General features: G+C 39.0%; 1 protein-coding gene across 14 annotated transcripts in view; it reads left to right on the top strand.

Moving 5' to 3' along the window:
* Nucleotides 1-27,127, top strand: part of LOC135885551 (sodium channel protein type 1 subunit alpha) — a 111,635-nt gene that overhangs the window by 19,963 nt on the left and 64,545 nt on the right. For 2 of the 14 annotated variants that reach the window (XM_065413344.1, XM_065413339.1), the window contains exons 4-14: nt 654-782; nt 1,499-1,590; nt 2,594-2,866; nt 17,143-17,206; nt 17,937-18,078; nt 18,256-18,462; nt 19,173-19,460; nt 20,284-20,631; nt 21,865-21,997; nt 23,580-23,818; nt 26,772-26,945. In XM_065413344.1, coding sequence (XP_065269416.1) covers nt 654-782; nt 1,499-1,590; nt 2,594-2,866; nt 17,143-17,206; nt 17,937-18,078; nt 18,256-18,462; nt 19,173-19,460; nt 20,284-20,631; nt 21,865-21,997; nt 23,580-23,818; nt 26,772-26,945 — 2,089 coding nt within the window. Of the gene's footprint in view, nt 1-653; nt 783-1,308; nt 1,401-1,498; nt 1,591-2,593; nt 2,867-17,142; nt 17,207-17,936; nt 18,079-18,255; nt 18,463-18,934; nt 18,941-19,172; nt 19,461-20,283; nt 20,665-21,864; nt 21,998-23,579; nt 23,819-26,771; nt 26,946-27,127 lie in introns of all 14 variants that reach the window. The other 12 variants (XM_065413346.1, XM_065413340.1, XM_065413341.1 and 9 more) reach the window with 11 other exon arrangements.

Below are 27,127 nucleotides of genomic sequence, written 5' to 3'. Positions count from 1 at the left end.
GTCCATGGATAGTATTGCTCTTTGACTCTACATGAAGATTTCTTCCTTATCTTCATGACGTAGCATCTTGAGAGTGTTTTATGCCTTCTGGCCAATACTGTTGATTTGATTATACTACTACATTAGTAGTAAAACAATAGCCACCTAGTTATAGACGCCAACTCAGGAAAGCACATAATTAGTCCTACTGAAATGGGACTTTAAGCACATGCTATTGTTCAGTGTTAATATTAGAGGTTTTAGAAGTTAGTGACCCAGACAATATAAAATAACTTGATCTTACAGTGTTGTTGGACAACAATAATAGACCAAGTGGACCTTAGTTATAATTTCATCTATTATAGAATTTTATTGTAAAAATCTATTTTATTTCTTTAGATTTATACAATTGCTAATAAAGAGCACCTACTTATACACTCTAGTCACCCTTGACAAGTCAAAAGTATATCACAAATAATGTACTAGAATATAAGGATACTTATAATGGTGAATAGTGTATTTTTAATAGACATTTTTATTTACTTTATTTATTCTCAATTTTTGAAATTAACTGAATCTTTCATTTGATTTCTAAGACTTTTAGCAACAAGAAAATAAAACGGTTATAAAGAATTAGTATTTGTCTCTATTAAGTTTTTGGATACTTTTTCCAGGTATACCTTCACTGGAATATATACATTTGAATCACTTATAAAAATTTTTGCAAGGGGCTTCTGTTTAGAAGATTTTTCTTTCCTTCGAGACCCATGGAACTGGCTTGATTTCACTGTCATTACATTTGCGTAAGTTTTGTTTTGTTTTTTAATTGAAGAACATAAAAGGCCATGAAATTAGTTTCAGTAAAGACCCAAAAAAATGTCCAAGCTAACTTATTGGGAGTATGTATTTTCTGTGTCTAAAAATGACTTGCAGGTCATAAATATTGTAGTATTCATCTTCCAATGTAAGCATATATACTGCAGAAGCCACTAGTACAGTTAGTGTTATAGAAGCTAATTTGATGTTCTGCATTTTTCTCTAACCAGAATAAAAGGAACCCCTTTGACTATATGCTCCAATTTTCCAGTCTAGTCTAGATAAATTTTGTGCTTTCAAAGTAAAATCACTGTGGTTTGCTTCAGAGACATTTACGTTTAACTGAAGGCCATGAAGGCAAATTAATGCAAGGCAAACTGCAGTGAAAGGTAAACAGCTGACTGTTGCTTTTTAATTTATTAGCTAAAATCACCAAAGAGGTCTTGATGAAAGACCCTCATAAGTAGCATAAACTCTGCCTAAATTCTGAATAACTGTGATTTAATCCTACAGGTATATAACAGAATTTGTAAACCTAGGCAATGTTTCAGCTCTTCGAACTTTCAGAGTATTGAGAGCTTTGAAAACTATTTCTGTAATCCCAGGTAAGAAGTAACTGGTGTAAGGTGTTAGGTCCCTTGTACCTCCCAACTGTTCCTTTTTATCCTGTCATTGTGTTTGTGTGTGAACTCCCCTATTACAGATATGTGACAGAGTTTGTGGACCTGGGCAATGTCTCAGCGTTGAGAACATTCAGAGTTCTCCGAGCATTGAAAACAATATCGGTCATTCCAGGTGAGAGCTAGGTTAAACACTGAGGCTGAATTTCATTCCACTGAAGCTCAATTCACATTATTTTAACACAAGCCTTGTTGCTTGCCAAAAAAAACAAAACAAAACAGGAATCATAAGATAATAGAATTGATTGAAATCTATGATTCTTTGCATTTTAACATTAGCTTTTTTCCTTTTGAAATCAGCCTTTGAGTTTAACAAATTCTTGCATGAGACACTGCAATTTACAGCCTGTGTGGTTTGCATCTTATGATGTCAAGCTTTCTTCTCCACATTCAACAAAAAATCAGTAATCCTGAGGTTTTCTTACCCATATGTATTTTACCAATATGATGTAATGTAGTATTTTCTATGGATATTTGTGACTGTGAAAACTAAAATTGTTTGAAACACTGATTTACTAATGAAGATAAAGGAATAAGATAATAAAGAATAGCATGGGCATCGCATGGGGGATTTATTATCTTAACGTTCTATTATTTTCCAAACCCTCTCCAGTTTTATAACTTTAATCTGATCCCATTTGTTGTTTAACAAGCTCTTTACTATTGTTGTAACAATGCAGTATGTTATAAAACTGATACTAGCAAAGGTTTGGGACAGGAGGCATTGGCAAATAGTAAAATTTACCATTGGCAAATAGTAAAATTTACCATTGGCAAATAGTAAAATTTACCATTGGCAAATGGTAAAAAAGAAAGATTTTTCTGTACATGAGATTCATGTAAAACATGAATAACAAAATCACTTGTTTTGGCATTAAAACAAGTGTTTTGGAATATGTGCAATTCATTTACATTCACAATTTCAAATGAACTTAAACTTTCAACTATTTATTCATCTTCACAAGAGATAAAACTCTTCATAAAATGTTATTTCACACACATTACAGCCATTTATTTGGGCTTCTGCATGAAATTTTTAACTTTATTGGTATAAATTGTTACTTTTACGTTTTAAATATGTGATGAACATCATAATAAAAATCCCTTTCTGTTTGCAGGCTTGAAGACTATTGTGGGAGCCCTAATTCAGTCTGTGAAGAAGCTCTCAGATGTCATGATTCTGACTGTGTTTTGCCTGAGTGTATTTGCACTAATAGGGCTGCAGTTGTTCATGGGCAACTTGAGGCATAAATGCTTGCAGTGGCCTCCAGACAATTTTACTCTGGAAACAAATATTACTTCATACTTTAACAGCACAATAGGTGAAAATGGTACATTTGTTAATGTAACAGTGACTCCGTTTGACTGGAAGGACTACATTGATGATGAACGTAAGAATTACTGATTTAATTCTTCTTACATTGTTTGTAATTTAATTTTTTCAGAAAATAGATGCAAGTAAAATTGTGTAGATGTTGAACCCAAAGTTATCAGCATTAACCCAAAGTTATCAGAGGTAACCCAAAGTTAGCAGTCTGACCCAAATTTATCAAAAGTATTACTGATTCAATAGGACTAGATTTGTCAAAAGGTTAACAAGTGGACATTTTCCAGAACTTCAAAAAATGAATGGCATTCTTTTGCCTGCTTTTGAATTTTAATTAATAATTCTAATGATAGCTGGCATTTTTATCTTTCTCATGGAAAATAAGCACAAAGATAGAGAACACAATTCAATATTTATAAAAAGATGCTTTTTTCTAAATATAAAAATCAGTACCTATCACTACAATTCCATGTTAAACTGGGCAGTACAAGTAGAAGTTACAGAAGTGCTCAATGGTGGCATACCTCGGCTTCCATGGAAGTCAATGGAAATTTTATCATGGATTTTAAGGGGAAAAGAGTGAAGCTAGCGCTGAGCAGTTTTCAAAATCGCATACGATGACTATTAATTTGAGAGGAAAAAAAGGGTGGTTTTTTTCTATTTTCTTTTCTCTAAATGTCACATCCACCAATCTCAGACTAATGGATGGCTTGTCTTAACAGTACAATGGAGATGTCAGTCAGGCACTGTGGTATGAAATGGATTTCCCCCCACCACCACTTGACTTTCTTTCAAGAAATAGTTCTTTCAAAGCTGTAAAATACTAACAGTATCCTGGTTTCAGTTGTGATTTTAGCTCTTAAATAAAAATTTAAAGAAATAATTGTCCATAGCCTCAAGAGGACCTTTTCATAACTGCCAATCAAACTAAAGTTAATGTTAGTCCAATATTTAACAAAGGGTAAATGAGATGACCCAGGTCTTATTATGAATCTGTCAGCCTGACATTGATCCTGGGCAAAATAATGGAGTGGCCAATACAGGAGTTGATTAATAAAGAATTAAAGGAGGGTGATATACTTAATGCCGGTCAACATGAGTTTATGGAAAACGGATTTTTGTCAAACTAACCTGATATCTTTTTTAATATGTGATTACAAATTTTGTTGATAAAGGTAATAGTGTTGATGTAATATACTCAAACTTCTATAAGGCATTTGACTTGCTATTGCATGATATTTTGATTAAGAAATTGAAATTATATACAATTGCCATTGCAAATATTCAGTGGGTTAAAAACTGGCTAACAGGTCTCAAAATGCAATTGTAGATGGGGAATCATAATCGAGTTGGTATATTTGTAATAGGGACCTGCAGGGATCAGTTCTTAGTTCTACGATATGTAACATTTTTATCAGTGACCTGGAAGAAAACATAAAATCATCACTGATCAAGTTTTTAGATGACACAAAGATCAGAGGAGTGATAAATATTGAAAAGAATAGGTCACTGATACAAAGTGATCTGGATTGCTTGATAATCTGGGCACAAGCAAACAATATGTGTTTCAACACTGCCAAATATAAAGTCATGATTCTAGGAAGCAAGAATGTAGGCCATACTTGCAGAATGAGGTACTCTATCTTGGGAAGTAGTAACTCTGAGAAAGACTTGGAGATTCTGGGAGATAATCAGCTGAACAGTAGCTCACCTGAATAAACAGGGGAATATCGAGTAGAAGAAGGGAGGTCATGTTTCTTCTGTATTTGCCATTGGTGCAACTGCTACTGGAATACAGTGCCCAGTTCTGGTGTCAACAGTTCAAGAAGGGTGTGATAAATTGAAGAGGATTCAGAGACAAGCCATAAGGATGATTAAAGGTTTGGAAAACATGCCTTATACTGAAAGACTGAAGGAGTTCAATTTATTTAGCTCGTCAAAGAGAAGGTTAAGGGGTGATTTGATGACCATTTATAAGTATCTACATGAGGAACAGAAATTTGATAATAAAGGACCCTTTAATTTAGCAAACAAAGGTATAAGAAGATCTAATGGCTGGAAGATGAAGCTAGAGAAATTTAGACTGGAAATAAAGTGCACATTTTTTAACAGTGAGGCTAATTAACCATTGGAACAACTTACCAAGGGTTATGGTAGCGATTCCATCACTGGAAATTTTTGAATCAAGATTGGATGTCTTTCTGAAAGACATGCTCTAATTCAACCAGGAATTAGTTTGGGCAAGTTCTATGTCCTGTGTTATTCAGGAGCTCAGACTAGATGGTCACCTTGGTCCCTTCTGGCCTTATAACACTGCTCTACAGCCAAAATGCTTCTGAAATAAATGTAGTCAAACTTTACTAATTCTGGGTTACTGAGAATGAAAATCATGCTTAAAATTGTTGATTGGCTCTAGTTTTCAAGATATGCTATTGGGTCAATATATACGACCCTTGACTTGGGAATGGCAGAGGATAAGTGAGTTATAAAGGGAAGGGATCTCAATTTAAACCAGAAATGACTAAAATACATCTTTGACTGGATCTATGAATAAATCTATGACTGGGTTTGGACAGTACTTGCTTTTTAGGCAAAACAATGAATGATGCAATCTGAAGCTGGTATTGCATCATACATGATATGAATTGCATCATGTTATTCCTAGAAGTCATGGATGATGCAATCATAACGAAGCTTACATCACTCTGCTGAACAAATTGCCCTATATCAGCTCTAGAAATCATACAGTGTCGTGCTCTCTTATTTGTCAGTGTTTGATTTTGCAAAGGGACACATTTCTGTTTAGCCAAAGTGAGCAGAGATGCCTCGTACTTGTGTGAACAGTGCAGATAACTTCTGCTATGTTTGTGGTGAAGTGACTTTTGCATCACAAAAGCGCAGTATAACCACTATGGTTAAGAAAGCCTATCACCTTTATTTTGGCTGCAAAATTGGAGATCAGGACAAGAGGTGGGCCCCACACATATGCTGCTGCAACACTTGTGCAACAAATCTTCGCCAGTGGTTGAACAGGAAAAGGAAATCTATGCCTTTTGCCGTGCCAATGATTTGGAGAGAGCCAACAGATCAGACCAGCAATTGTTACTTCTGCATGGTGCCTCCAGATGGGAAAGGTGTGTCAAAGAAGAAAAAGTGGACTGTGCATTATCCAAACATTCCATCAGCTATACGCCCAGTACCCCACGGAGAAGGACTGCCGGTTCCTGATGCACCAGAATCATTCTCACTTGAGTCAGACGAGGAAGAGGAAGAGGATGAAACTTCTGGTCCTGAACCATCAATGTCACAGGACCCACATTTTCTCCCATCCTCCTCCTCTGAACCACACCTCATAACACAAGGTGAACTGAATGACCTTGTCAGGGCTTTGGAACTACCCAAGAGTAAGGCAGAGCTGTTGGGCTCCAGACTACAGCAGTGGAATCTCCTGGCAGGTGATGTTAGGGTTTCCATGTTCCGTGACCGTCAAAAGGATCTTGTCCCATTCTTCTTCATGGAAGGTGATCTTGTAGCCTGCAACAACATCGATGGTGTGATGGCAGCCCTCAACATCGTTCACGATCCAGATGAGTGGAGACTGTTCATTGATTCATCGAAGACGAGTCTTAAAGCTGTTTTACTGCATAATGGCAATGTTTTGCCATCAATTCCAGTTGGTCATGCAGTCCATATGAAGGAAACCTATGACAACATGAAACAACTTTTGAGGTGCATAAACTATGACCAACATCAGTGGCAGCTTTGTGGCGATTTGAAGGTAGTTGCTCTCTTGCTTGGTCTGCAGACTGGATACACAAAGTACTGCTGTTTTCTCTGCGAATGGGATAGTCGTGCAAGAGATTCCCACTACATCATGAAAGACTGGCCACTCCGACAGTCATTGGAGCCTGGGAGGAAAAGTGTTCAGCATCCACCACTTGCTGAATCAAGGAAGATTTTGTTACCACCCTTACACATCAAGCTGGGTCTGATGAAGAACTTTGTCAAGGCCATTGACAAAACACAAGCAGCTTTCAAGTACCTCCATGGAAAATTTCCAAGGTTAAGTGAAGCTAAGATAAAGGAAGGTGTCTTTGTTGGTCCTCAGATTCGTGAACTTCTTCGAGATGATGCATTTGACCATGCACTGCGTGGCAAGGAAAAGACGGCATGGAAAGCCTTCCAGTTAGTGGCAATAAATTTTCTCGGAAACAACAAGGCAGACAACTACAGGTTGTTGGTGGAAAACCTCCTCAAGGCATACAAAAGCCTTGGTTGCAACATGTCACTAAAGATACATTTTTTGCACTCTCATCTAGATTTTTTTCCACTGAACTGCGGAGCAGTGAGCGACGAGCACGGCGAGCGATTTCACCAGGACATTGCAACAATGGAGAAACGCTATCAGGGCAAATGGAGCCCATCAATGCTTGCAGACTATTGCTGGACAGTGACAAGAGATGCTCCATTTAATGAATACAAGAGACAAGCCAAGAAGCGCCGAGTAGACACTGAATAGGACCAAACTATGTACATAATAGTTTTTTGACTTTTGTTTCATAATAAATTTTATTTATATAACCCTTTTGCTGATTTTTAAAGTGTTACATGAACAGGACAGATGAAATATTATCATGTAAAGCAACCATAAACACATGAAAAGACCTAGGTTTACAATTTATGATTAAAACTCTACTATCTATACGATATACATAGACATAAAATGTAAAAACTTAAATATCTTAGAAACAGTAGCCAATCAGTTGTTTTAATTGTCATATTTGAATTTAGCACATCAAAATACATAATAAATAGCACATTTTATCTCTGAAGCAGACGACTTCTCAAAAATTATAGACCAGTGTAATCGATTTAATTATAAATCTGAACTGTGAGATTACATGTTGGCTGATATAGAAGATCTGAAGCCTTTGAGGAATCAGGTTGTGCTAGGATGAGAGAGAAAATTCTAGTGATCTAGGGAAGTGACTGCAGAATTGAAGTTGCCACCTGGTCTTCAGTGTATTTACACTGAGGTTCAGGAACAGTTATTAAGGGAAAGAGGCGAAAGGTGCCCCATATTTCCCTGCGCCAGCTACCCACATGGTGGGTATCGGCACAGAAGGGAAGCTGCCTCCTCAGAGCTATTATTTTGTCTTATGCAGGTGAGCAAGAAGTGAGAAAGTGGTAATGGGGAGGGGACTCTCTGAGACAGTCTGTTTTCTGAGCCACTCCTGAGGCAATGCAATAACATGCTGGCCTGTGTGTACATGCTACTCATGGCAAAGTCACGATTGAGCCCTATATAAGAATTCTAAAATCTCTGGAAATTTTCCGTGGGAGCTATAGGTTGTATTCTCTTCTTACTTACACCAGAGTAAATCACAGTGTTGAGGACAGTGGAGCTACGCTGTGTGAAAAAGAAATCAAGCCCCCCCCCCTTTTATTTTTAAATGCTAGCTGATATCCATGTCCTTGAATACACCTTTGAAGAAGAATATATCCTTGATGTGAGCACTGCTGACATTAGCAATTCTGAATATCGTCTCTTTTCATTATTTTACTTTCAATAGCAAAGCCAATACATGTATGGCCTCTCTCAGTAAATCTAGCATAAGGGAATGCTACTAGGAAGGAAAATCACACAGCCAATTGATTTGAATATCAAAGCAGGTCTTCTGGGCCAGTTTGAAATGATTAGAATTAGCAAAGTGTTAGATTTATTTCCTAGAAGGTGTGTGTTAACAAGGATAGAAAAAATACGTATAACAACAAGTGACTTGATGAGTTCTGGAATTCATAATTGATTATTAGAGCCCAGTGAAAAGTAAAGTGCTGGTCCCTCTGTGTATTCCACGCATGGGGTATTCATGCGCTTGAAGCTGCAAAAATCTTGCAAGTAGTGTCCATTGATCCATGCCTGCATCTTGGTTTCCCTTGTGTTCTGCAACTTGACCATCTCTCCAGTTCCTTCTTACCATCACATGGTCTAAGTCAGAATCCTCCTCCCATCAAATTTGTCTTCATCTCTGTAAATATAATTGTATTTAGTTTGTTAGTGGTTTTTATAGTTTTCTGATAAATCAGGAACATTACTAGTGAAGGGTATGCCTGTTTGGTCTGGCAACAGCAGCCAGGATCTTCATGAAGGTCTTTCCAGTGGTGACAGCACAGCTGAGACAAAATGGTGACTGACTTCTAACAGTTTTTGCCTAAAAGTACTGTTAGCAACCTTGTCACTATTTATCTCCTGGTATCCTTGGAATCTGCATAAATGTGGAAATGTCTACCCTGATTCTCCCGCATATCATATACTTTATAGTGGTGACCATGGACTCAACCACAGCAAGGGCCTTCCTCCCTGTGGACAGATACCATGCCGTGAACAGTCTAATAAACCAAGTCACTCACAGACCTGAAACAATGTTCCAGGCCTGTCTTTCCCTGTTAGAACACATTACCTGTGTAACCCCATTTGTCCGGCTACAGCTCTGTTGTCTGCAAGCCTGGTTCTGGTCAATGTATACGCCAGACAGGCACACCATGAACTCTATAGAGACAACCCCTGTCAATGTCAGGGCTTCGTTCACCTGATGGATGAACCCAGGACATATATGCATTGGAGTCCCTTTCCTACCTCCCACACTCAACATGCCAGACTTATCCTTGGATGGTCCCACATGGATGGTCACATAGCACAAGGTACATGGACACCTCAAAAAGCCAAGATGCATAGTAACCTCCTGGAACTAAGAGCAGTCAGGCCAGCCAGCAATGAATTCCTTCAGCTTATACGATCTTGACATGTCTGGGTAATGTCAGACAACACAGCGACCCTCTTCTATATAAACAAACAGGCAAGGACAAAATCCCTTCTATGCATGCAACCGTTCAGCTTATGGAACTAGTGTATCCAGAACTTCATCACAGTGTCTGCAATGTACTTCCTAAGTGTCCAGAACTTGCTGTCAGACAGCCTCAACAGGCATTTCGTCACCAATCACAAATGGGAATTACACAATTCAGTGCTGATCATCTTCACACAATGGGAAACACCATCTTGGGACCTGTTTGTGTTCCAGATGAACAAGAAGTTAAATGTATATTTTTCCAGAGCAGCACAATGTCAGGACTTATACGGCGATGTCCCATATTACCCTGGATAGGCCACTTGAGGTATGCCTTCCCTCCCATCCCGCTACTGTCCAAGATTCTGTGGAAGATTAGTCACAACAAAGAACGACTCATTCTCATCATACCCATTTGGTCCAGACAGTTCTGCTTTTCAGACTTCTTATGAATGTCAGTCCATCAACCTATCAGCATTCAGTCTTTCCCATCCCTGCAAACTCAAGAAAGCAGCAAGGTGAGGCATCCCAACCTGGACTCTCTTCACTCACGGCTTCGTATTTGGATGGGCATCAGACCTAGAACATCAGACCTAGAGTGTTCATGTTGGGGCTGTACAACCTATTCTTAATAACAGCAGGAAAGATTCTACCAGAAAATGTTACCTAGCCACTGGAGGATTTCTCTACATGGGCACAGTAGAACCAGATATCATCAGAGTGAGCAGGTATTCCTGCTATTTTAGATTATCTCCTTACCCTCCAGTTGTCAGGTCTCTCAATTAGCTCACTGTGAGTTCACTTAGGAGCAGTCAGTGCATACCAGTGCATATCTTTACTAACTCAGTATCAACCAGATCCCAAAAAGGTTTGACCAAGACCTTTCCACCAGTAGTGAAGCCAAAGCTGCAGTGAGACCTCAATCTTGAACTTTCAACACTTACGAGGCCTCCTTTTGAACCGTTGGGCGTGTGCTCCATGTCTGACCTATCTATGAAGGTTGGCTTCCTGGTCACCATTATGCAGGTCAGGAGGATGGGTGAGTTGGGGTCCCTCCTGGGGTACCCAATATACACCACATTCCACAAAGATCCTTTCGTCTTCATCCAAAATTCATCCCAAAGGAAGTTGCTGAATTCCATATAAATCAATGGATTCACTTACTGGTATTCTTCCCAAAGCCTCATGCTTTCAGTGAAGAGAGGAAACTTCCTTCTCTCAATGTCAGACAAGCACTGGCATTCTACCTGCAAAGGATAAAATCTTTTGAGAAATCCCTAGGGCTATTTGTGCTGTAGCAGAGCGAGCTCTGGGTCAAGCAATATTTTCTCAAAGACTCTCTAAGTGGATTTTTGGATGTATCATCCATTGGCTTTATCAGATGGCGCATCTCTCTCCCCCCAGATGAAGTAAGGGTCCATTCGACTAGAGCGCAGGTGACCTCAGTTGCATGTCTCCAAGAAGTCCCTCTGCTGGACATCTGTAAAGTGGAAACCTGGAGTTCCAGCCACACTTTTGCAAAGTACACCTCTACCCCGCTATAACGCAACCGATATAACATGGGTTCACGTATAGCGCAGTAGCAGTGGGGCTCCAGCGGCGCTTTAAAGGGTCCGGGGCTCCGGCTGCTGTGGGGAGCCCCGTGCCCTTTAAATCACCGCTGGAGCCCTGCCGCCACTACCCCGGGGCTGCGGCAGCGGGGCTCGCCTGCGATTTAAAGGGCCTGGGCTCCCCGCAGCGCCTGGAGCTCTTTAAATCACCGTCGGAGCCCTGCCGCCCCTACCCCGGGGCTGTGGCAGCGGGGCTCCACCGGCGATTTAAAGGGCCTGGGGCTCCCCGCAGCAGCTGGAGCCCGGAGCTCTTTAAATCACCGCCGGAGCCCTGCCGCACCTACCCCGATATAACGGGATTTCAGCTATAATGCGGTAGGGATTTTTGGCTCCCCATGACCGCGTTATAGCGGGGTAGAGGTGTATTACACATTGGCCCAAGCCTGTTCTGCTGACACCTTTGGATCTGCAGTGTTATAAGCATCTGTTATCCTGCATCCTTGCTCCTGCCCACATTTGAGTATTGCTTGCTGGTCACCCACATGTGGAATATATGTAGGGACCAGCACTCGAAGAAGAAAAGGATACTTACCACTCTTTTTGTGCATTCCTCAATTTCTGGGTGTCTGACCCAAGACTGTGAAGTCTGATTTGTAGGAGTGCTGAGCACTCACAGCTGCAAGTGAAGTCAATGGGGAGCTGTACTTTAAACATATAATACTAATCAGGTCCTATATGTCTCAAATTGAACACCCAAATTTAGTGCATACTGCTGACCTTAATCTCTCTGTGTCTCAGTTCTCTATTTATAAAATAGGGATAATAATAACCACTCATCTCACTGGGGAGTTGTGATAATAAATTCATTAACATTTGTGAAGCACTTAGATACTATAATGATAAGCACTGTAGACAAGCCCATGAGGAAATTAATAATTCCATCTGGTGCAGTTTGAATAGTATACAGTAAATAGGTCTGGGTGCACACATTAAGCAATGAGGAGAAAACAAAATATTAAATAGCTTCTTAAGTGATCACCAACCATTTTGTGCACTGAGTGCGGCATGGGCATTGTGGTAAAAATAGTATATGATCATGTAATTAAAGTCAGTATCACAATGCACAGACAGTGCACTGCATAGACAACCTTAATTCTGCCATTTCCTAATTTTTGAGTGCTTAACTTTGCAACCATAATAATGTTATTCTGTGTTAGTAGTACACATACTCACATATGAATCAAATATTCAAAGTTGTAAGTTAATGTAATATATTATGGTCACAATTTTAAACAATCAGAAGTAATGAACAATTAAGGTTCACCTAATAAACTTACTTATCCACGCAACTCTCATTTACTTTATTTGAGAGAAGATTGATATACAGAGTTAAATCTTGTCAACTATACTCTTATAAGTAGTCTCCTTGAAAGTAGTATTACCTTGGTGCATTGACTGGCTGGAAGGCTTCAAATTCCAGTCAATCCCTTTGTTCCATTTGATTCAGTAAGTTTGTTTAGCCCCATCTACAGTGGACCAAAACCCAAATGTGGATTGTTAAAACTCTCCATAAGTATGATTCCAACGAAAACCTATTTCTAACCAGTTTGGGTGTATGATATTTATAGTTCCAACATAATTTGGTCGTGTACACACAAGACTAGTAACTGTTTTTGTGAGACTTTTTTATAAACAAATTTTAATCATGGTTTCTAAATTCATTCCCAGGCTGATGTGAAAAACTAGTGTTTTTCAAATTTTTTGGTATCTGTAAGATCAGTAAATTGTCTTAAAATTGAAGAAATGTATACAAGTGATAAGCATACAGATTGGATAGAAAAGAAAACTTTACCAAACTTTGCCTACTCAATGGCTTTGTGAAATGTGGTCTCAGTCCAATTCCATCCCTTTAATTCACACACAGTTCCTATTTACTCAAGTTTTTTATGGGGATGTATATTTGAATCTCTTATTGCAGAATGCTTGCCAGCATGACCACAACGGGATGTGTGTCAATTTCAGTATCTTCCCAGCTCTTAAAATAGAGCAGGCAAGAAAAGTATGGGCGTGGGGGACAAATGAAATACATCACATGCATCTCTGAAATCACAAAAATACCAGCATCCTGGGTTTGAGTAGGATGAGTCACCAAGCTTCAGAGCAGCAGATTTAATACTGCTGCATGTTTTATTTCTAAGTTGTTGGTAGTTTTTCAGTGCCAAGAGAACATTCTATAAAATGTGATTTTCAGCAAGCGTCAACCCTGACAAGTGTCCCTTCAAATCTTCGGAGAAGGAAATCAAACATTTAGGATCAATCCTCCAAAATCTCAGTATATGAGTGCAATAGGGCTTCATTATGAACTGAAGTTTTGAATTGTGCTACACACTTAGTTTGCTTTAGTTTTTAAGGCATTATGTTAATTTTGGCTACCCCTTATATTTTTGTCTTCTCTCCCTTCTCACCTACATTTATGTTCTCCCCACTTTTGCATCATCTGTCTTTCTCACCCCAACTTCACTGTACTGACATTTTCCTCTTTCTGTCTTTTTTTCCTTGTTCTTGCCCTTTCTCTTTTTCCTTTTAATCTTCTCTTTTTGTTTCTTTAAAAACTAATTCTGTACTTATTTTCACCTTTGAATGAGCCATACCCAAATCCTTAGTGCCCGTATGACTATTATTAACCTTTCAGCCCAGATGGACAACATCTTCAGAATTTCTGGAGGTGCCACTTTTTGGATAAGACATAAAAACAAGTTCCTGACACTTGATGGTCCTCCACACACATACACATGTACAGCCTTCCAGACTCAGAAAACCCTTTCCTAGGCTCACTACCTACTTATCCCCTTCCTAACTGACAGCCACACTATCAGGTCAGAAGTCACAAACATACACCTTTTACTTATTGCTGAGCCTGAAGAAGAAGAAGAAACAAAGTAGCAGTGAAGGACTGTAGCTGCAGTGAGCATGTGCAATGTGACCAGTACTCTGAATTAGCCTGCTAGAAACCTGTTCTCTGTTACCATTTTCTTCTGCCTTCAGTCTATGTGCTGCAGAGCAAACATTCTTCCAGTAGCAACAGATGTACTGTTGCAGTTCCTGTCCCATCAGGAAACACTTTGCAACAGCAAGTGGTACTGCGCTCTTGTGTCCATCAGAGACACTCCACAGAGTAGGTGTTCACTGCAGATTTAGCTTAGGCTGTTATCCAGCATCACAATTCCTGAGGTGACTGCACCTGAGACCACTTTATGGCCTCCTTGAAGGCACCCTACATCACCTGTCTTGGAGTGGAGTCCTGCAACTCTCTCCTTCTTGACTGGTGATTTCGGCTGCAATTCCTCCTGCAATTCACTGTGATCACTTAAGCAGGTCTGACTTTAGTTCAGCACCTGACATCCTGTTCTTTCAGGGCCAATGACTGGGTTAACCAGTGGCCAGCCAGCCTTCATAAAGCAAAGTATTATTTATTCTGACCAAAAGCATTACAGAGAAGACATAACTTAAAAACAATAAACAGCTATTATGCATGCCTAGCTTACCAAGTATCACGCATCTTCCACACGGAGGCCCTAGCAGGTTTAAAGTACTTCAGGTCCTCTTGCAGAGACTGTCCCTCTGGTCACAGTCTCATGTCAGTTCTTGGATTGGATGAAAGTGACCTCTCTCTCCACATTAAGATGGTCACTTTATACAGTTTTCAATTCTTTGTTTGGTAGGTCTCTTTAACAAGGTCAAACCTTATATGCAATTTCCCTTGGGAAGAGGCTTCTCCAGATTTGTTACTTTCAAAGAGATTTTTCATTAATGGTACCCCAGTAATTTTCATTAATTTTATCCCAAGAAACTGTAGCTGCCCCATGAGAACGGCCATATTGGATCAGACCAATGGTACATCTAGCCCAGGTTCCTGTCTTTAGATAGTGGCCAGTGCCAGGTGCTTCAGAGGGAATGAACAGAACAGGATCATCTTGTGATCCATCCTCTGTTGTCCGCTCCCAGCTTCTGGCAGTCAGAGGCTAGTGACACCCAGAGCGTGGAGCTGTATCACTGACCATCTTGGCTAATAGCCAAGAACTTCATGAACTTATCTAATTCTATTTTGAATCCAGTTATACTTTTGGCCTTCAAATCATCACCTGGGAGTTCCACAGGTTGACTGTATTGTGTGAAGAAGTACTTCCTTGTGGTTGTTTTAAACCTGCTGCCTGTTAATCACTTTCTCCACACCATTCATGATTTTATAGACCTCTCTCATATCCCCCTTAGTCAGCTCTTTTCCAAGCTGAACAGTCCCAGTCTTTTTAATCTCTCCACATATGGAAGCTGTTAATCATTTTTGTTGACCTTCTCTGTACCTTTTCGAATGCTAATATATCTTTTTTGAGATGTGGCAACCAGAACTGCATGCAGTATTCAAAGTGTGGGCATTCCATAGATTTATATAGTGCCATTATGATATTTTCTGTCTTATTAATTATCCCTTTCCTAATGGTTCCTAACATTCTGGTAGCTTTTTTGACTGCTGCTACATATTGAGTGGATGTTTTCAGAGAACTATCCGTAATGACTCCAAGCTCTCTTTCTTGAGTGGTAACAGCTACTTTAGATCCCTTCATTCTTCCCATGGAGCAAGAATACAATCCCTAGCCCATAAAAATACATATAACATGTATAAAGATGATACAATAGTCTTTGGATCTTCCAGGTGTCCATAATATTTGTCGCACCCCAATCTCTCACCTGATTTTAGTGGTACTTTCAGTCTGGCCTAGCTGAGACAGCTGAGGTATGTGTTAGAGCTCAGGTTCTGTGTTCACTCATGCTGTTAACTCACCCACTTTTCACTGAGGATGCAGGCTAAATCACTTGAGTGCTGATAGTCCTTCAATGCCTTCCAACAATCCCCTTGTGTGCCCAAAAGGACAGACAAGTTCTACCACAATTCACTGGGTAAGAAGCATAGAGCAGCTCAGCTTTCTGTAGCACAAAGAACCATGGGATATGACACACACAGGTGAATATAGCACCTGTGAGGACACAGTAACTTGAGTATGGCTTTGCATTGTGGCTGCTCATGCCAGGGCTAGGCTAACCCTGGTGCTCAGACCTGTGTGCTGGTCACCTAGGCTAACTCTGCAATGAAAACATACCTACATTGTTTAGAGTGGCTGACAGCTGTGGAATTATTGGTTGATCTTAAACTTATTAGTCTCTAATGACTAGCTGCCTCTGACAGCTACAGTTATTTGTAGGTGCAACAGCTGAGGCCTCGGTAATGCTAGGCAAAAAAATAATGTCTCATTAAATCAGGCTAGCCAAAATCTTTTAAAATAGGGTAAATTCTATCTACTAAAACAAATAAATACAAAATAAAGTTCCACAAAATGTTACATGTTTCATTGCACATTTGAAAGGAAAAATGTACAATTCATTCAGCTCTAACAGCATCTATCAGGATTCTTGATGCTATTTGACACATTGACAGTATAAATTAAAGATATCAATTTTCTGGGAGTTTATATTGTCACTTTGATTTCATGTTCATGTTGAAGAAATAATTTATGCTGGTTTATAATTGAATTGTGAAAATAATCTTATTTCATTCTGATGAATAAAGCAGTAGTAATAATGTATCAGTTTACTTTGTTTTAGTCAAATGTATTATTTTGGAATTTTGGAGCTCAAATGTGTAAATGTGTAGTTCTTACTTCTGGGAATCAGCCCCTTAACTCCTCTGAGGTAAAATCATACCAGTCAAAAACTATCCACCATCATAAAAATGTTTCATAAAACTCTTCAAGTTGTCTGTGGTAGAATTACTCATGTAAAGTAAAGGACTGGGTTTATTCAACATTGTTTAAATGAGTTCAGTATGTAGCGGTGGAAGATTTATGTAGTATTTTCTTACAATTTTATCAAAATTATTTTCTAAACAGGTCATTTTTACGTTCTGGAAGGGCAAAATGATGCTCTGCTTTGTGGAAATGGCTCAGATGCAGGGTAAGGACATGTTTCATGACATTTTATTGTGCTATGTAGAAATAGGATGCAGCATATTCAGATATATATCCTGGAATCATTTGACTGACCAGCTGAATGAAATATTTGCCATTTCACATTAGATGTGTTATTGGGATTTGATTCTAGATGTCTGATCCTGGACTTGAGTTCCCAATCATAGCTAGCTGATCTGGTCAGGACAGGTCAGTTTATTCTTCACTGGGTAGCCAATTCAAAAAGACCCAATAGTAACACATGCTTCTGGCTGGTTGAGAAGTAACAAAAGTACCAGTTAGGAAGGCATAAACTCCTCAACGGTCCCAGCTCATATGTGCTGATTACTGAAGAATATCAGGCTATTGCAAGGGTGAGTGAAGAATATGGAGACGGACATTTGAAGGTGAAAATACTATTAATCAAGGAATTTACATTGTGTTTTAGAGTTTGACTAAATAGTTGACAGTTTGGTATTAAGGCAATATGCAAGTGTTGCTAAGAAACAAAATGCAAATAGAAAATATCCTTCCGCAGAATTGTAATGTTATACACAATTTTTCAGCTATCTTCAAATGTAATTTTGTAGAGTAGAGCTCTGTCCAACTGATAGGAGTTCCTGTCTGATGAACTGACCAAAAACAGCACTTCATAATCCCAAACTTCTATCAGTTGTTCTATCCACTGACATTAGAATAATTGTAAAAGATAACACCTAATATCTCTCCTTTTGTAGTCAATGTCCAGAAGGATATATATGTGTGAAAGCTGGTAGAAATCCCAACTACGGCTACACAAGTTTTGACACATTCAGCTGGGCATTCTTGTCACTGTTTCGACTGATGACTCAGGACTACTGGGAAAACCTTTATCAGCTGGTGAGAACAAAGACTAAGTATTTTTATACTATCAAATTATACAAAGAGCTTAATAACAATTCTATTACATCTCTCATATAATCTGATGATGATGGATTCCTACAAATGAAAAGTAGGTGATTAATTCACATAGTAACATTAAAAAGTTAATAAAGCTGTATTTATTATTACTTCCAGACACTACGTGCTGCTGGCAAAACATACATGATATTTTTTGTTCTGGTGATTTTCTTGGGCTCTTTCTATCTGATTAACTTGATCCTGGCTGTTGTTGCCATGGCCTATGAAGAGCAGAATCAAGCAAACATGGAAGAAGCAGAACAGAAAGAGGCAGAATTTCAGCAAATGCTTGAACAGCTGAGAAAGCAACAAGAAGCAGCTCAGGTATAATTGTGATTTTATGTATTTATCAGTTAAATTGTTTATCATATTGTAATTTTGTATTAGTGCATCCAAATGAGTTTTCTGTAGATATTGGTCATCAGATTTAGAATGGGTTTAGAGCCCTGTGTTATTAAGTATTCCCTATAACAATGGGTAGGCCCACTCTGGCTTCAAGAACAGAGCCGGCTCCGAGGTTTTCATTGCTGGTAATAAAAACATTTTGCTGTGAGCAACCCAGCCTTGTGATCCAGAGGAGACTTCAAAAGAATGTATATACTATTTGTTTGTTTGTTATTGAGGATTTGTATTCCATAGCATATACAGTGTAGTCAGCAGAGTACATGCCTTGGAAACCTTATAATTTAAGAAGAGAAGCAATATGTGAAGAGTGGGGGGATGGATATGGTCAGAATCTGCACATATTTAGGCAACGGGTATCTGCTATGCCATAGGAAACACTCTGTGACTTTAGCAAGCAGTAAGGATACAGAAAAGAAGTGAGAGAAAATGTTTGAGAAGAGTACAGCTACCTGAAAGTCTCAATGTGCAAAGGCTGCACCAGCCAAAGACTGGACTGGAAAGTTCTCTGGAAGTGAGATTTAAAAGTTTGATGTTTTAGAGTGCTGGCTAGTAATAATGATGATATGTAGCTCTTATAGTGCTTTTCATTGGTAGATCTAATAATAGAAGTATTTATTGTGATATGGCAGGCAGTAGCAACAGCCTCTGCTGGGTCAAGAGATCCCAGTGCAGAAGGCGGAATAGGGGGACTCTCAGAAAGTTCTTCTGACGCGTCAAAGTTGAGTTCAAAGAGTGCTAAAGAGAGGAGGAACAGAAGGAAGAAGAGAAAGCAGAAAGAACAATATGGAGGAGAGGAGAAGGATGAAGATGAATTTCAAAAATCTGAATCAGAAGGCAGCATCAGAAAGAAAACTTTCCGATTTTCCATTGAAGGGAACAGATTGACATATGAAAAAAAGTATTCGTCCCCCCACCAGGTACTGTATAAAGTGTTGCTAGTTGAAAAGTGTATTGGAAGCATCATGGGCTTTCAAAAAACTGTTGCAGTATCACAGGTATAACAGTGTGACTTTACTACATGAAGAAGGAAGACACCGAACTTTTATTTAATCCTAACTATCTTTATTGTTGCCGGTGTTTCAAGAGAATTTTACCTAACTGACATAGATAACTCCTTGAAAAAATCCATATAGAATTTAATGCAGATAGCTTTTCTGTAGAATTTGTAAATCAGACTCTAATATGTAATAGGGAATTATATCCCTGTAATAGAATTCCATAAGTTGGTTTAAAAATTCTATAAAAATATATTCTCTGTTCAATATAATAGGATTGTTTTAGAATAATTGCTGTAGATCCCTATTGGTTTCATTCCTATTAAATTTTATAGAACTCATCCATAAGTATATCCATGGATTTTATTTGTATTTTACTTATGTTTCCAGGTCTTGCTTAAGTATGTAGAGGATGCTATGTTTATGTCTGTTCTATTCTTATTTTATATCCAGTTATCTTGTTATTGATCCTTACTCACAAATCTCATTGGCTTCATCAGGAGCTGGGGTGGCTCAGGTTCAGTATTTGTTATAGTAATTCATGAATAGTGGCTTTTAAATTTACAAAGAGAGTTCAGTGAAATTAATGCATATGACAATCTGAAAGCAAAATTTGGTTCCTGGAAAAGATTATTAGTTTTATTTATGAAAACAACTTCTACAACATGTTAACTCCATTTTTATAAAAAAAAATATAGGATTTAAGGGTTTTAGCTAATAATTATATTCTTTTATTTTCCTACAGTCTTTGCTGAGCATTCGTGGCTCCTTGTTTTCCCCAAGGCGCAACAGCAAAACGAGTCTTTTCAGCTTCAGAGGTCGAGCAAGGGATATAGGATCAGAAAATGACTTTGCTGATGATGAACACAGCACTTTTGAAGATAATGATAGCAGAAGAGATTCTCTTTTTGTGCCACGCAGACATGGTGAACGGCGCAACAGTAACATTAGTCAGGCCAGTAGGTCATCCAGGGTGCTGGCGGTGTTTCCAGCGAATGGGAAGATGCATAGCACTGTAGATTGCAATGGAGTAGTTTCCCTGGTTGGTGGACCATCTGTTCCTACGTCGCCTGTTGGACAACTTCTGCCAGAGGTGATAATAGATAAACCAGCTACTGATGACAATGTAAGGAAGATTTAAATAGCTCAGGCATGGTGGCCTTTTCTTACTGCACCAGCCTGTATTTTCTACAGAATGGAATTCCTTAGGAATGATCCTGGCTGGCCAAGCTATGAATGTTCCTGCATCTTGTAATACCTTTAATATACTAACAAAATAAGTTTGAAATTTAAGTATTTATCTGCAAAAATTCTCAGAGCTAACAAGAAAAAATATCAAATTAATATGCAAGTATTTGTCTATTATATACTCATAAAAATATGGTAGAACTTATTGTAGCTATTAAAAAGCTCTATCTGGCCACGTTGGATAAGATTTCAACTTACTATACGAATAGAAAGGGTATATAATAAATGTTACCATATGAATTCAGTCAGTATAACCCTGAATTTGTTGTAGATAATTTTGATAACATTGGGCTTTATCAGCTCATTGCAATATAATAACAGTATACATTCACTACAATATAATAACAGTATACATTCAGCGCTATCATATATATGTTTTCATTCTTATGCGCTTTTCCCCCTTTTTTGATGTAGGTCTCTAGTATAGAAAATAAACTAAACAGTTATTTGAGGCCCTACATTCATGCACCCACTTTCAAAAACAAAAATGTCTGTGTGCACATATGTGCTGTAATCTATGTGTATATACAGATAGCAGAATATCTCTAAAAATATTTGGTTATCTTATTTCAAGGTTGTCCACTTAGAGTACTTGGGAATACACCAGCATGTGGAAGCATGACTAAATGAGACTTTTTTTATTTGTTGCTGTTTAAGACTGGATGGATACCTTGTAATTTTACAACAATGAGACGTTTTATAAGAAGAAGTAAACATCTGCAAATGTTTCAATATGTTTGACTCATTTCTCATAAATGGTACTGAGATTTAGATTGTTGAATAATTATTCAATTTCACATTTCTCTCCCACAAACTTCATATGTTATGTATTGAACTGAGGATTTCTAGTAACTGACTGTGCAGGAGGATGAGTGATTCAATTGAGAAAATTTCTTTAATATATTTTGAAAATGCTAGGTTAATACAATAAGTAAGAAAAGTCTTGCATGATAAATTAAACAAAAAATTAAATTGCATGAAGCATGTATTCCTTCAAATTTAGAAATTCAGTGTATGTAGTATTTGCTTATTGTATCACTCAAGATGATGATCCTATCCATTATTACTCGATTTGCAGGGCATGACTACTGAAACAGAAACGAGAAAGAGAAGATCCAGTTCCTTTCATGTTTCTATGGATTTTCTGGAAGACCCTGCTCAAAGAGACAGAGCAATGAGTATAGCTAGCATACTCACAAATACTATGGAAGGTGTGTAAAATATTGAATTTAAAATGTTAGTGTATTTTCAGTGAACTTCTGAAACTGTCATTTGAAACTAAAACAATAACTTTAGATATGTATATTTTAACCTGATATTGTCCCGTTGTACCAGTGGTGCTGGAACATTTTTAGTAGTGGGGGTGCTGAAAGCCAGCCCCCGTACCTCTGTCCGCGCCCCACCCCTCCGAGCTGAGGCTGGGAGCAGGGATGTGTCTCTGGGAAGGGGGAGACCTGGACAGAGGTAAGGGGGCCGAGGCTGTGGCCACGGCTGGGGGCGGGCGTGGGGCCTGGCGTGGAGCCCTGGGAGTGGAGCCCTGGAAGCAGGGGGCCGGGCATGGGGCCCCGGGTATAAGGGCCGGCTCCAGCGGCGAAAAAAAGAAAAACCCGATTGAGCTGCCACTGAATTGCCGCCGAAGACTGAATGGGAGCGATTGAGTTGCCGCCGAAGAGGAAGAGAGGGACTGAAGGACCTGCCGCCGAATTGCCGCCGCAGACCCGGACGTGCCATCCCAATAACGGACAGAGTGCCGCCCCTTTCTATTTGCCGCCCCAGGCACCTGCTTCCTTCGCTGGCGCCTGGAGCCGGCCCTGCCGGGTATGGGGCCAGCGGCTGGGGAGTGGGGCCAGTGGCCAGAACCCGAGACCCAGGTGCAGGATTAGGGAGCGAAGTGCATGGCAGGGGGCTGGGAGTGGGGCCCTGGGCACGGGGCCGGCAGCCAGGACCCAAGCCCCGGGCAGAGAGCCAGGAACAGGGCCCAAGGTGCGGAGCCAGCGGCAGGGGAGTGGGGCACAGGGCCGCCACCACCCCGCACCTCTACTTTCTGCACCTATGCTATCAGGAAATATTTCTAGATAGACTAAAAGAACTCCCAATTAATGTGTTTGTCTCACATTACTTAGTGAGAATTTTGTGTCATTGTTTTTTGACCATTCCAGGTCATGTGGTCACAAAGCACTGATTTTGCTATTATAAAGCTCATCATATCAAAAATCCATATCACTGTGCACAAAATGGCTGCATAAGTACGTGTTTTTGTGCTCAAATAAGAATTTGTTTTCAAATAGATGAATATTTAACGGGCACACCTGCTATATCAGGAAGTCTCAACCTTTTTCTTTTTGAGGCCCCCCCAGCATGCTGTAAAAACTCCACGGCCCACCAGTCCCACAACAACTGTTTTTCTGCCTATAAAAACCAGGGCCAGCATTAGGGGGTAGCAAGCATGGCTATTTCCCGGGGCTCCACGCCACAGGGGCAACACGAAGCTAAATTGCCTAGGCTTTGGGTTGAGCCCTGGGTGGTGGGGTTCAGAGCCACGGGCTTCAACCCTGCATGACAGGGCTTCGGCTTTCTGCCCTGAGTCCCAGAGAATCTAACACTGACCCTGCTTGGCGGACCCCTTGAAACCTGCTCACAGCCCTCCCGGGGGCCCCGGACCCCTGGTTGAGAACCGCTGTGCTACACCGTTCTCTGAAAATGTGGCTAGAGAATTTCGAAGAGGTCTTTGACACTGTATAGTATGGCATGCAGATATTTTACATTTTATTTTTTTTACACATTTTTCCTTAGAACTTGAAGAATCAAGACAGAAATGCCCACCATGCTGGTACAAATTTGCAAACATTTTCTTGATCTGGGACTGCAGTCCACGTTGGTTAAAAGTAAAGCATATTGTCAATTTAGTTGTGATGGACCCATTTGTTGATCTCGCTATTACTATTTGCATTGTTTTAAATACACTATTTATGGCCATGGAACATTATCCAATGACTGACGAATTCAATAGTGTACTTTCTGTTGGAAACCTGGTAAGTCTTTCAGTTTGTCTTGTGACATGTTTTTATTTTGCTTATTTGTTTGGTTTTGAAGGAACTATATCTGTATTATAACTTTAAGCAGGAATTTCTTCTGTTTTTTTTTTTTAACTAATTGAGTTGTCCTTTAGTTAGGTCTGTATTTCACTAAATTTTTGGAGCTCCCACCTTCAATCTTTCTCAAGACATATAGATTAACAGTATAAAGTAATACTTTGTTTAATACATCACTTGGCAAATCTATTGAATCATCTCAGATTTAATCTATTCAAACCTCTTTGACATGTTTGAATTTCATCTTCTTCATGTCAATATATACAAATATGGTTTTTCGTAGTTTCTTCGGGCACGTCTATTGAAAGGTAGTACTTCCAGAAATTACGTTAAAACACTCGCAAACAACAATTTTCAGTATGGAAATGTAGTTTCCTAAAATATTGCATCTCAGTAGGTTTTCTAATTGTAAATGACCATCAGATTGGTTAGTAACCTGGCAATGCTACGGTTAGTATATAGAAAAGAAATTAAGATAAAGATAAATTAAGAAGTTTGTCAGTTGGTTCTCTGCAGCTCTAAAGCTTTTAAATTAAGAGGTTGGATCATATAAACATATTTAAACACTTGAACCTACAGTTCTACTTTGTTTTATTTCAAGAATAGATTTCATGTAATGTGCTTCTTTAATATCATTTATATTTATTGCAATATGAAGGAAATATATTTTAGAACATGTAAATAGCTGTAAGATTAGATGATGCAGAATTAGCAGGCAGACAAAAAACCTGATTCTCTGTACTTCAAATAATATACTATGTATTAAGAACAGGACATTTTATATGACAATCACATGATAAACCATAAAATGTGTTGCTCTAGAATTGTATAGTTTGTTTCCCATCCAAGGAAATGTCTCCTAACCTTGGTTGGTGAAAGTATTCTACATCATATGATTTGATATAGTATATATCATTGCAAAGTGTAAGTGTGAAAGGGGGACAATGTTTATGAATTTGCCAAGGTGCCAGTTAGATTTTAAAGCTGAAATCTAACAAACTAGGTTAGTCAATATAGAATGGAATTTAATAGGATATCTCCTTTTCCTTGCATCCAGGGAGTGTAAGCTTAATTTTTTTTAATGCTGGATTCTTTTCAAGTCAACTTTTAACTTGAACAGTATTTTTCAAATCAGGACACTTGCTTATTTTTAACTAACCAGCAATTTATTAATTACTTAAAACCACAATATACAATCAATAGTTCACCACTCAAGTGTAGACACAACAAATGTTTTAGGTGTGTACTACACACATAATACAGTCTTGTAAGCAATTATCACAGTCTAGAGTTGAAGCTCAGCAGTTATAGCAAGGAACAATGTAAATTACCATGATTTCTTATTACATTTACTTATGATCATCAATTCTCAGTTCTTTAGTACCTAACATATTTATCACATTTCCAAGGATGCACTTGTCTCTAAGGCACTTTTAAGCATAGGCGCTGACTTTTATTTTTCCCTGGGGGTGCTTCACCCCCGCTCCACCTGAGGCCCCGCCCTTGCTCCGCCCCTTCCTCCGAGGTCCTACCCTCGCTCCACCTCTTCCCCCAAGGCCTCGTCCTGGCTCCACTCTTCCTGCCCCACTTTGCTCCCTCCCCTGAGGCCCCGCCCTTGCTCTGCCTTGGCTGCTTTGAGGGTCCTTAGACAAATTGTCTCACATGATGTGAACCATTTTTTATTGTATTTTCTTCCTAGATTGGTCCTTTTTTGGAATAAACAGAGAGGGATAGATTTTCTAATTGTTGAGGGCCAGAAGGACTCAGTAGTTATTAATCATTCAAGACATATCTATTCTATGTATATATCCCTTACAAAAGCTTAATTGGAAATGAAGTTAGTATGTCTAAACTACCTATAATATTAAATGCCATCATAATCCTGTTAACGATCTAATGTGCATTGAAATCAAGGAGAAGACTCCTGGGCAGATCCCCACCTGATGTAAATTGTTGATCTTGCTAGATCTTGTGAAATTAGGCCGTATAAGAGCATATCTTTATAGTGTCATTAATATCCCAACAATAGTGTTCTAGGCAGAGTAGCATGTAATTTTTTGGAAAGCATTCTATTGCATAATGTGAAAATTAAATTGGGGGCATTGCTTGTGCTGTGGAAAAAAGAGCTTGCATTCTAACAGAGTTAGGGTGACCATATTTTCCCGAAGGGAAAGCGGGACACCGCACGGGGCCGGCTGAGGCCTCTCTCTACCCCCACACATGCAGGGCTGACCCAAGACCCCCTGCCGCCCACTCGTGCGTGGCTGGCATGAGCCACTCCCCCGAGCCCTCCCTCTCGTGCAGGCTTGGCATTGCCGCTCCTCCCTCCCGCACATTCCTCCGTGCCCCGCTAGGGGTCACACCCCACTTTTTTGGCAAAACTGGGCATTTGTCCCGTTTGCTCTTGCCAACTGGTCATCAGTTGACAAGAGCAAACGAGACAAATACTCAGGTTTGCCAGAAAAGTCAGGACGGCCGGGACAGGGTTTAAAAACGGTACTGTCTCAGCCAAAACGGTATGTATGGTCACCCTAAATAGTTTTAAAATTGTATTATAAACCAGAAGCTTAAGTAATTTATTTCCTGAAAAATTAAATCAAATGAAAAGAAGATTGCGTACGTGTTCTGTGATGGAGTTTCTATCGGAAGCTGTGTATAAGATGTCACTATGATCATTCTTTTTAAAGCAACAAATTTTAAACACTAATAATAAAGTACTAAATAAAATAATTTGACCTTCCTTTGATTATTTTAAGGATTTGAATTTAAGAATTTTTGTGAATAGCCATTCTAAATTATGCTTATTGAAGATATGTAGCTGGAATGTAAAATCTGCACAAATAATGGTAATTTAAATTTTCCAACTGAATAATAAATTGCCTTTTGAATTTAGGTCTTCACTGGGATCTTCACAGCAGAAATGTTTCTGAAGATAATTGCCAAGGATCCTTATTATTATTTCCAAGAAGGCTGGAATATTTTTGATAGTTTTATTGTAACACTTAGTTTGATTGAACTTGGTCTTGCAGATGTGGAAGGATTATCAGTTCTCCGATCATTCAGATTGGTAAATATATTAATAAAACAAAATGTTATTGCAATTTACAGTTACAGGCTTTGTTGCACTAATAATATTTTAATTCAACTTTTGTGTCTTAACAAGATAACTTAAGGTCATTATGACCCTGATCCAAAAATGTGATCCACTTATATGTACCCCTGGGCATGCAGTGTCCTGTTGTCTTTAAT

Source organism: Emys orbicularis, chromosome 11 (assembly GCF_028017835.1).
Source record: "Emys orbicularis isolate rEmyOrb1 chromosome 11, rEmyOrb1.hap1, whole genome shotgun sequence".
Lineage (NCBI taxonomy): Eukaryota > Metazoa > Chordata > Testudines > Emydidae > Emys > Emys orbicularis.
The sequence above is the reverse complement of the archived record's forward strand: the minus strand, read 5'-3'. Positions and strand labels throughout refer to the sequence as shown.